We start from the raw sequence: 12,119 nt of genomic DNA on the forward strand, positions 1-12,119 counted from the left end.
CCAAGCTCTAATTAGGTATTGTTTCAGGTGATTGAAGGTAACTAAGGAGTCACCAGCGGTAATTAGTGCAAATCACGCCCAGGCCAAACATCATGCTTGAGATTTCCATAAGAAGAGCGCACTGAATTGTGGGAAAATCAATGTTTATCAACACAAATATCGCACATGCGCAGCACGACGACTACCGTCCTTTAAGCGAAATATAAAAAAAAGTTTGCCTTTTGCCCGAATAAACCATGTTTATTCATTCAACTGACCATACATTGTATCATGTTGTAAATTTCTCCTTTTCATCGGTTTGAAATCATGGTGTCATTGTTATAGGCACCAGAGAAGGTTACCGCTTGCAATGGTGATATTCAGAAAAGCAAGGAAGATGAACCCCCACAAAAGAAACAAGGTAATGTTGGTTTATATGTAAGCTCTTCTATGGTTTATGCGATCAGGATACCGAAAATCAACGGCAACAGAACGTTCTTAAACATGGGTAATTTAATGAAAAATTTTATTTTGTTATTATGTTATGTTTATAGTATGTTAATCCCCTTAAATTTTTGACAGTAGACACAGCATTCTGATTGGTTAATAACAGACTTGACCTGTTTGGTCACACAGTAGACACAGCATTCTGATTGGTTAATAACAGACTTGACCTGTTTGGTCACACAGTAGACACAGCATTCTGATTGGTTAATAACAGACTTGACCTGTTTGGTCACACAGTAGACACAGCATTCTGATTGGTTAATAACAGACTTGACCTGTTTGGTCACACAGTAGACACAGCATTCTGATTGGTTAATAACAGACTTGACCTGTTTGGTCACACAATAGACACAGCATTCTGATTGGTTAATAACAGACTTGACCTGTTTGGTCACACAGTAGACACAGCATTCTGATTGGTTAATAACAGACTTGACCTGTTTGGTCACACAGTAGACACAGCATTCTGATTGGTTAATAACAGACTTGACCTGTTTGGTCACACAGTAGACACAGCATTCTGATTGGTTAATAACAGACTTGACCTGTTTGGTCACACAGTAGACACAGCATTCTGATTGGTTAATAACAGACTTGACCTGTTTGGTCACACAGTAGACACAGCATTCTGATTGGTTAATAACAGACTTGACCTGTTTGGTCACACAGTAGACACAGCATTCTGATTGGTTAATAACAGACTTGACCTGTTTGGTCACACAGTAGACACAGCATTCTGATTGGTTAATAACAGACTTGACCTGTTTGGTCACACAATAGACACAGCATTCTGATTGGTTAATAACAGACTTGACCTGTTTGGTCACACAGTAGACACAGCATTCTGATTGGTTAATAACAGACTTGACCTGTTTGGTCACACAGTAGACACAGCATTCTGATTGGTTAATAACAGACTTGACCTGTTTGGTCACACAGTAGACACAGCATTCTGATTGGTTAATAACAGACTTGACCTGTTTGGTCACACAGTAGACACAGCATTCTGATTGGTTAATAACAGACTTGACCTGTTTGGTCACACAGTAGACACAGCATTCTGATTGGTTAATAACAGACTTGACCTGTTTGGTCACACCATGCAGATATACATTCAGGTGTAAATTGCTTTGCATTCAAAGTTTGTGTCCAATCAAAAACATTTAACAAAGAAAATAATTATAAAAACTCTTGACTGTTTTTTTTGTTTATTTATAATATATTTTTTTCCACACAATATTAACATAATAATTTACAGAAACAAAAACTGAAAACAAAACAAGAATGAGATGTGGGCTATTGTGGTGTTTTCTATTTTGTACAATTCAATGCCAGCTGTCATGTTTTATTTGTGCTATTTCAATAATGAAAAAAATAATTTACAATTTCAAAATAACATTTTTAACCAGTTCGCTTCTGATTGTTTCTCACAGACCCCATTAATTTTTACACCATTAATGCTTTTGCCATAAAAATAATATTGTAATAAAATGTGCGAATTGTGTTTTGCAAATCTTTCAATTACTTCTGTTTCGTCATTGTAGTAATTACAGTGGCCCCTCGCTAAGTCGCGGGTGTTGGGATCCAAGCAAAAACCACGACTGATTGAGGGCCGCGACTTACTGAGGGACGTCGTGAAAGAGGGAGGTCGTGCATTTAAAAACATATAAAAAGCACATATAAACCCTCGGTTTAGTTAATTGATGTATCATCACATGTCAGGCAGTATTCGAATAAAATCATGATTATGTTTGCTGTAAACATTGCGTTGATTATTTTGTTTGTGTCTGATATTATGTGGGCCGCTTGCTGTTGCTTGTGACTTCGACGGTAACAGCTTCCAAAATAAACCAGTTCCATCGCAATTATAAACATGTTCGTCAAAATAACCACCTTCATAGATAATTTCTCTCAATTTTTCGGGAAAAGTTCCGACAGCGTCAATGTTCCCAGATCGAGCTTCGCCTTGGATTGAGACTGCGTGTGTCGATAGCGTGTCTTCTTTGCCATCGCAAGAACCACCCTGAACTGGCCTCAAATTCAAAGTCGTCATATCTGAGTTGTATGCTTTGCATTGGGTGATGGGACCAGATAGTGGAGTTCCGGCAGACCGTTCTTAAAGAAACGTAAACAGCTTTATCGGTGTCATCATTGTCGGACACTTTCGCTTGTTTTTCTGTTCAGTCCCGCCTCTTGGTCAACTTTGAAAACAAATTTACTTTTCATTTTTTTACCCACCCACGAATAGTGGGCTCAACCACGTGCAACCCTTAACTTGGTTTGACACGGTCGATCGCCGTGAGTTTATGGCGTACGAACAGGCTGTATAGCTTTTGCTTTGACATGCTGCTCAATTGAGAAATAGAGATCAGAATTCTATGAATTCAACTCATTGTAGCGAGTTTTTGTAGAGGTATACCAAAATGGGACCGGCCAAGAAGTACGTACGGTCACTACTCGACACCCCTGTTGACACCTTGAGTAAGGCCGCCGTCACCCATTGCGTCTCAGCAATTGACGGACAGTGGGTGTTAAGTTGTCTCTTTAACGGTTAGTTAAAAACACTATGCCACGAAACATTAGTCTTTGTACTTCAAAATTGCTGTCAAAACACAATAGAAATTTTGGGAGCCATCCAAGTACCCGCGACTTAGCCGAATCGCGACTTACCGAGGCGCGACTTAGCGAGGGGCCACTGTATTCACTGGGTTTTAATTTTGTTTATTTCGCTGACTTGAAAATGCACTAAATTAAAACCCACCGAATATGCCTGAAACGGTAAATCAGCAAGATTTAAACCCAGTAAAAATTAGTCATTTTACAGTAATCAATGAAAATCAGTGACAATTTTATTTTACGAAAAGATGTACCGGTAATATTTACTTGTCAGCCATTTTGAAATGACAAACCCTGATAATGTTTTGATTCTTATAGATTTTTCTGACCGCCAAATTAATTTTTTATTTATTTCACTGATGGACGTATATCCTTTTCACTAATTCCCTCTTTTCATCACAAATTCACAAAGTAGTCCCGTTTATAATCAATACTATCGTTCAGTAGACAAATATAGCCAAATATTTAAACTGAAAATTGACTCAAATTTTGTCTGTTGACCCCAAAAGAGGTTCATTTCCAGAAATATTAAAGAATTTAGGAAAAAAACACAGACAAATTTGGGTGAGAAAGTCTTGTGGTGAAAAAATTAAACTAAATATCTATTTCTTTATTTATAATTAATTCTTTTGTTTTAGTATCTTCTGTTATATTCGTGGTGGTGATTGGCGATATCTTACATAATATCAGTGACGGACTTGCTATCGGTGCCGCCTTCTCTGCTGGTGTATTTGTCGGTATTTCCACATCTATAGCCGTGTTCTGCCATGAATTACCTCATGAATTAGGTGAGTCAGGTTCTAATTGGTTTATAATGTTTGTTTTATTTGATTGTACATTTATTCAGGTGTGATTAATGAGGTTAATGTTTATTTCAGGTGTTCAACTTGTGTGATTAATAAGGTTAATGTTAATCTCAGGTGCTCAACTTGTGTGATTAATAAGGTTAATGTTAATTTCAGGTGATTTTGCTATCCTGATGAATGGTGGACTCAGTTACAAAATGGCTTTGTTGTTTAACTCGCTTTCTGCAATGTGTGCGTTTATTGGTTTGTATATTGGTCTATCAATCGGAGCCGATGAATCGGCAAGACAATGGATATTTGCGATAACAGCCGGAATCTTTCTTTACATAGCCCTAGTAGATCTGGTAAGTGAAATTACCTACAGAGGTCTTGTGCCGATGACCTGTTCCCTTTAATTTTTTTGAATCTTGAAAATACTGAGAAAATTTGCCCATATCTCCTTGAAATGTTTTTTCTGCATAAAAAAGTTGGAAAGTTTCTCAAAAGACAAAATTTCACTGAGAAACTGCAATTGAATCTGAGAAAATTGAGGCTTAGAGGGAACACTGATGCTAAGATATCACAGCAGATTTTAGATCTAGTCAGTAATATTTCCTGTAATGTTCACTTGTTTCTCTCACTAAATTAAAGCATAGACAGTATAGTATAGGACGTGCAACTGCGGCAAACATCAAACGTTGAATGACTGGAATATATACGCAAATTGGGCTGGAATATTCTAATGAGCAAATAAACAATGACATTATATTTTTAGTACAATCTTTAAATTGTGTTGTCATGGCTTTCCTATCAAACTATGGGAATCTCTCTCCATCAATCTGTCATTTTTTTTCAAGAAATTTGTTTATGTATACATAATGTATAATTTCATTTTTTTTAATTTTCAATGACACTACATTCATTTTTTTGTTGCTAACTTTTCAAATGAGATCTATTGTTATTTTACATGTTCACTAGATTTAGAATTTATTTACTGTATACTGTCAAATATTTTATTTTTGCTTGCAATGTTTTTTACATTCAACTCGTCAAAAATAAATTCCATACAAAACACGCAAAAAGTCTTTTCATTGAAAATAAATTCAAGCTAAAATAAAGTATTTTATAGTTATACTTCAATATTTGGCACATTTCTATCCTTGTTAGTTCCAACAGGGACTATGTCATTAATCATGACTTGTTTAATTTTATTTTCAGATGCCAGAAATATCACATTATCAAAGTGACAAACCAGTTCTTACATTCATTTTACAAAATATGGGAATCATTCTCGGCATTGTTATCATGGTTCTTATTGCGTACTACGAAGAAGATTTAATTATATCTGGCAATTGATTTGTATAGCTTGATGTACAAATCAATTGAAGTCACTAAATCATGATTTTGATAATTGCTTGATGTCACTAAATCATGATTTGGATAATTGCTTGATGTCACCAAATCATGATTTGGACAATAGCTTGATGTCACCAAATCATGATTTGGACAATAGCTTGATGTCACCAAATCATGATTTGGATAATTACTTGATATCACCTAAAGAGGGCGATGGTCGTTGCGCTGTGTCGTGTTCGATATGGAACTCATAGTATTCATAGTATAAAATACATTGTTTATTTACATGAAATTCGAGCATGCGCTGCACGACGACCACCGCGCTTTAATCTTGATTTGGATAATTCTATGATGTCACTACTAAAGATGGTGCTCAATGTATTGTCTTTCCATTTCAAACAGTTTCAGTTATATGGAGTGTTACTGTGTGCTGGGAGGAGTAACAATGTGTTCATATACGCATTAGTAGAGGGCGCCCTATTTAAATTCAGATTGTGTCTTTATGCTATTTTTACTATAAGTGACAGTAACTTAACATACACATTACCTCAGTAGAGGGCGCCCTGTTTCAGAGTGAGGCTTTATGGTATTTTTACCAAGAATAACAGAAACTAAATATACAAATTAACTCAGTAGAGGGTGCCCTACCTTGTATCAGAGAGAGGCTTTATGGTATTTTACCAAGAGTAACAGAAGCTTAATATACAGTTCAACTCAGTAGAGGGCGCCCTATATTGTATCAGAGTGAGGCTTTATGGTATTTTTACCAAGAATAACAGAAATTAAATATACAGATTAACTCAGTAGAGGGCGCCCTATCTTGTATCAGAGTGAGGCTTTATGGTATTTTACTGAGAGTAACAGAAACTTAATATACAGTTCAACTCAGTAGAGGGCGCCCTATCTTGTATCAGATTGAGGCTTTATTTTTACAGAGTAATTCAGTAGAGGGCGCCCTACCTTGTATCAGAGAGAGGCTTTATGGTACTGTAGAATACTTTATTTTCGCTTGGAATTTATTTTCGCTATTTTCGCTGGAGGGATGATTCCGTGAAAATAAAATCCAGCGAATATACTTTTTTTCCTATATTTCACATTAAACTCATCAAAAATCAGTGAAAATAAATTCCATACAAAACGCCCCAAAAGCCTTTTCATCGAAAATTAATTCCAGCGAAAATAAAGTATTCCACAGTATTTTATCAAGAGTAACAGAAACTTGATAGACCACTTTCCCGGAAGTAGCAAAACTGAGGTGCAAAAATACAAACATGTCAGTTATTGATAGTCGATAAAAAGAATTTTATTGTTGTTACGTCAATTGGTACACCCAGAAGCACAATATCAAGCGTGCAAGTTTACACCCCAAAACTGCATGCGCGCGCATGCGAAAAAGCCGCATCTTCATTCTTCAACTTCCGGGGAAGTCGTCTATATACAGATTAACTCAGTAGAGGGTGCCCTATCTTGTATCAGACTGAGGCTTTATGGTATTTTAACAGAAACTTAATGTACACATTAACTCAGTAGAGGGCGCCCTATCTTGTTTTAATAAGAGGCTTTATGGTATTGTTACGAAATGATACAAACTTAATATATATATATATACACATTAACTCAGTAGAGGGCGCCCTATCTTGTATCAGAGTGAGGCTTTATGCTGTTTTTACTGAGTAACAAACTTAGTACACGGCTTTATGGTATTTTAACAGAAACTTAATGTACACATTAACTCAGTAGAGGGCGCCCTATCTTGTATCAGAGTGAGGCTTTATGGTATTTTCACTGAGTAACAAACTTAGTACACGGCACCCTATCTTGTTTTAGTAAGAGGCTTTAAATTAACAGAAACTTAATACATTGTATAGAGATTAACTCAGTAGAGGGCACCTTATGTATTGGAGTGAGAGGCTTTATGGTATTTTTACCGTGTAACAGTAATTTAATATACATGATGTGCTAGAGGGCGTCATGGTTTGTATCAGAGTGAGGCTTTATGGTATTTTAACAGAAACTTAATGTACACATTAACTCAGTAGAGGGCGCCCTATCTTGTATCAGAGTGAGGCTTTATGGTATTTTCACTGAGTAACAAACTTAGTACACGGCACCCTATCTTGTTTTAGTAAGAGGCTTTAAATTAACAGAAACTTAATACATTGTATAGAGATTAAGTCAGTAGAGGGCACCTTATGTATTGGAGTGAGAGGCTTTATGGTATTTTTACCGTGTAACAGTAACTTAATATACATGACGTGCTAGAGGGCGTCATGGTTTGTATCAGAGTGAGGCTTTATGGTATTTTAACAGAAACTTAATGTACACATTAACTCAGTAGAGGGCGCCCTATCTTGTTTTAATAAGAGGCTTTATGGTATTGTTACAAAATGATACAAACTTAATAAATATATATATATATATACACACATTAACCCAGTAGAGGGCGCCCTATCTTGTATCAGAGTGAGGCTTTATGGTATTTTTACGAAGTGTAACAAACTTAATATATAGATACATTAACTCAGTAGAGAGCGCTCTATCCTGTATCGAAGAGAGGCTTAATGTTATTTTTTTTTTAATTTTATATAGAACTGGATTTAAAGTTAAAACATGGTCACAAGCTAATATTTGTATATATTGGTAACATATATACGTATTGTTTATGGTTTTATCATATTTCTTGTACTTATCGACACAGCAAATCCATTAATTTATTTGTATAAATGTAATCCAACCAGCCAATCAGTGAGCACATCACAAAATGGCATAATTTGAATGTTATTCCATCTGCCAATAGAAACGTCTCGTTTGTTTGAATTGTGAAAATTATAAAAAATAAAGGAAATGGATTTGTTACGCTAGGAGTAAAAGACAATTTGTGATAGCGAGTTTCAATGCGTCCTTGTGGTGCTTTGCTCAAAGTTCACCTTTTCGCCACCAAAATTTCTGGCCAATATTTTCTTATATTTCTTGAAATGAACCATAATTTTGAGTAATTTTCAGTTTTCACTCACAAAATTTGGCTATTTGTGTCCCAATCTTCTGAAAGAAAATGTAGAAACTATATATACAGGACTTTTTTGGGGAACTGGTGATGACAAGGTTAAAGCTGTGTCGTGTATATTATTTCTAAGTAGTGGATTTTTTTTTATGTTGCTTGGTTTTATCAATAAAAAGACTAATTCTATGTCTTTATTGTAAAATTCTTTATAGATGGTAGTCATAAAACCTATAGTGATGTATACCATGTATATTGTTTTTGACGGTCGCCATGCGATGTCGAAGTAGATGTGAGTCCCATGCATTGCATACAAGACTTGTTATTTGCATAAATTTTGAACACGTCACACACCAACCAATGTTGTTTAATTTGTGGGTGACAAATACTGTACAAGTCTTTTAATCCTCGCAAACAAGTGTCTACTCATAAGCCTTTACGATATTTGGTGTGCATTGTTACAGTAATCACCCCAATAAATAATTTTCTGTTCAACAGCGAGATTGCGCAAGTTGCATGAAGGATGCACGCCGAGCGTCTGCCGCAAAATTTGACTTTAAACTTCATTATTTCGTAGCTCATATTGAAAGGCTGATCTTTGACAGGAGAATATTGCTGTTGAATACAAAGACTTCAAATGTGTACAACACATTAAGCATGGAAATATTCCCCAAATACTTTCACGTTTATCACCACTATGACCTTTTTTACCTTAGATTTCATGCACATTGCGGGATCTCGCAGTGAATGGACTATTCCCTGACATATGCAGGTGAAGACCCCTTCTCTTTAATTCTCGCATACTAGTCAAATTTATAAATATCAAACCCTTTGTAGGAGTAAAAATGCAAGTGGCTTGAACAGACTCGTGTACATGTTGAGTAATTTCTACAAATTCTTATTTGCTGGCACTGATTTTATTAAGGCTTGGTGGCTTTAGACGCCAAAATCATTCTCATAACAAACTAGCTGGGCTTTGAATCACAAAACCAGTAATGTTCATACTACTGTAAAAGACTTAATTTTCACTGAAAAGACTATGGGCGTTTTGTATGGAATTTATTTTCACTGATTTTTGGCAAGTACAATTTGGAACAAGTCATTGTCAATGACACGTCCCCGTTCCGTTCATATTTGAGTGACATATACATTCAAAGCAGATCATGACCGAAATGCACCTGCATATGTACAACACATTGTGCTAAATCTGAACAAAATCCATCCATGCATGACTGAGATCCGGTTCTGGAATTGTGAAAATACGTGATTTTGATGCATTTTCGGCCTTAAAATGGCCATCATTCCGCTATTGTTAAGCAGATCATGAAACAAATGCACATATCTATTTGTGACATGATGTACCATGTGTGTGTGAAGTTTGAACTTGATCAATCCAGACATGTCTTGGATACGAATCCAGAACTGAATTCTTTAACAAAATGGCCGCCAGTCGGCCATTTCGAACTTGATCCGAAAAAAAAAAAGACGTGCATCAAGGTCCTATTATGTTTAATGTATGTACCAAATTTGAACAAAATCCATCGATGCATAACTGAGATCCGGGTCCGGAATGGTGAAAATGTGCGATTTTGATGCATTTTCGGCCTTAAAATGGCCGCTATTCGGCTATCGTTAATGAGATCATGAAACAAATGCACATACATATTTGTGACATGATGTACCTTGTGTGTGTGAAGTTTGAACTTGATCAATCCAGACATGTCTCGGATACGGATCCAGAACTGAATTCTTTAAAACAAAATGGCCGCCAGTCGGCTATTTCGAACTTGATCCGAAAAAAAAAATGACGTGCATCAAGGTCCTATTATGTTTAATGTATGTACCAAATTTGAATGAAATCCGTCCATGCATAACTGAGATCCGGGTCCGGAATGGTGAAAATGTGCGATTTTGATGCATTTTCGGCCTTAAAATGGCCGCTATTCGGCTATCGTTAATCGGATCATGAAAAAAATGCATGTGCATATGTCCCATATAATGTGTGATGTATGAGTGAAGTTTGAACTTAATCGGTCCATGCATGTTCGAGATACAGGTGATCACGGACGCACGGACGCACACAGGGCAAAACATAAGTCCCCGTTTTCGGACTGCGTCCGAACAGGGACTAAAAAAGGTATATTCGCTGGATTTTATTTTCAGCAAAAATAAAGTATTTTACAGTAATTGGCATGCTCAGGAAATTGTTGTAGACACTGTGTGATTTTGCTGGTTAGTGAAAATTTCTCTGGTGTACTACGATAGTGACTATACACCTATCAATGAAAGTACGTGGGAACTGCCAAGACACAAGAAAAAATAAAAATTTGTCAGTAACAGAGGTAAAACAACTTTACCGAAACAAAAGTTGAAGCATGCCCGAGAAATGGTTGCGGGAAAAATGAAATAAAACTAGCATGGCTGCCCTTAGTAGCCAATAATCAATACAAAAATTTGTGACGGCATACTCAAGCAACTCGATATTTTCAAAGAAATCCTTATAACCGCGTGGCTTTGTACAAATCAAATTATTATAAGATGCAAATACAAATGAACCCAAAATACAAGTGTAATAGGGATTAAACAAGCAGCTTTTCGGAATGCATGTTTCAATTTGAGAATTGAAGATAACGCTAAATGAAATCTGAGAGGGACACCTGCAGTATTTTTATGTATAATATCAAACTTGTGATTTTTAGCAAGTCAAAAATATCACTTTTAACCAAATGAATAAATATAATCAAAGAAAGCTTAGAAAGAACTCCCGTGTGCTGAGAGTATTGGAGACACATTAAAAATTAATTCAAAATTACTTGAACTTGAGATATTGATGGAAATGCAGAAAACTAATTATGCAAATAAGGTAACTAATATGAACACATTTAAGTGTAAAACTAATAAGGTCTGCGCAATGTAAAAGTAATAAGATCTGCATAATGTAATATCTATGTACCAAGTTTCATTGAAATGTGATTAGAACCAAAAAATTATTAATTATTGTGCTAATTAAGAGAATTAATATGAACAGATTTTAACCCAAAATTAATCGTGCCGTCTATTGTCCTAGAGCATTTATGTACCAAGTTTTATTCAAATGTGATGATCAATACTTGAGATATCAGTATTAATTAATTAGGTGATTAAGAAGCATAAATATTTACCAAAACTAATATGGTGTATAGTCCTACACATGTAGGTTCATTGAAATATGATGAGCACTCTTTAAAAGTTTCATTAAAATTCAATGAGTGGTTCTTAGGACAAATTAACTGATTAAGCAAATTAGTAGTTAATATGCACAATAATTTATCCTAAGTCTCATTGAAATGTGATGATTAGTACTTGAGATATCAGGTGAAGGGCTGAAAATTAACTAATTATGCTAATAAGGTGATTAATATGCACAAATATTTCTCCAAAAACTAATTAGGCCTCTGCACAGTCCTCAAGTAACTATGTACCATGTTTCATTGAAATGTGTTCATTACTACTTGAAATATCAATAGCTGAAAATTAATTAATTATGCAAATTAGGTAATTAATATGTACTGATATTACCCTAAAAACTATCTGTGCAGTCTCATATGACATCTATGTACCAAGTTTTATTGAAATGTTATGATTAGTACTTGAGATATCAGTGGAAAAGCCGAAAATTGATTAATCATTATGCAAATTAGGTAATTAATATAAACAGATTTTTACCCAAAACTAATGAAATCTGCGCATTAGATCAGAGCATCCATGTGCCAAGTTTCATCAAAATCTAATGAGTGGTTCTTCAAATATCAGTGGAACAGTCATGGAACAGCTTAAAATCAGTTATCATGCAAATTAGGTATTTAATATTCATAGATTTTTACCAAAAACAAATCAAA

At 35.3% G+C, this 12,119-nt stretch overlaps 1 protein-coding gene across 1 annotated transcript in view; it reads left to right on the forward strand.

Annotated features, from left to right (window-relative positions):
• Positions 1-8,430, forward strand: part of LOC102808357 (metal cation symporter ZIP14-like) — a 28,328-nt gene extending 19,898 nt beyond the window's left edge. Inside the window, exons 9-12 of the mRNA XM_085494263.1 lie at positions 325-400; positions 3,741-3,890; positions 4,065-4,252; positions 5,106-8,430. Coding sequence (XP_085350389.1) covers positions 325-400; positions 3,741-3,890; positions 4,065-4,252; positions 5,106-5,243 — 552 coding nt within the window. The 3' untranslated portion in view covers positions 5,244-8,430. The remainder of the gene's footprint in view (positions 1-324; positions 401-3,740; positions 3,891-4,064; positions 4,253-5,105) is intronic.
• The last annotated feature ends 3,689 nt before the right edge of the window (positions 8,431-12,119 follow it).

This window comes from Saccoglossus kowalevskii, chromosome 20 (genome assembly GCF_978046115.1).
Source record: "Saccoglossus kowalevskii chromosome 20, keSacKowa6.1, whole genome shotgun sequence".
NCBI lineage: Eukaryota > Metazoa > Hemichordata > Enteropneusta > Harrimaniidae > Saccoglossus > Saccoglossus kowalevskii.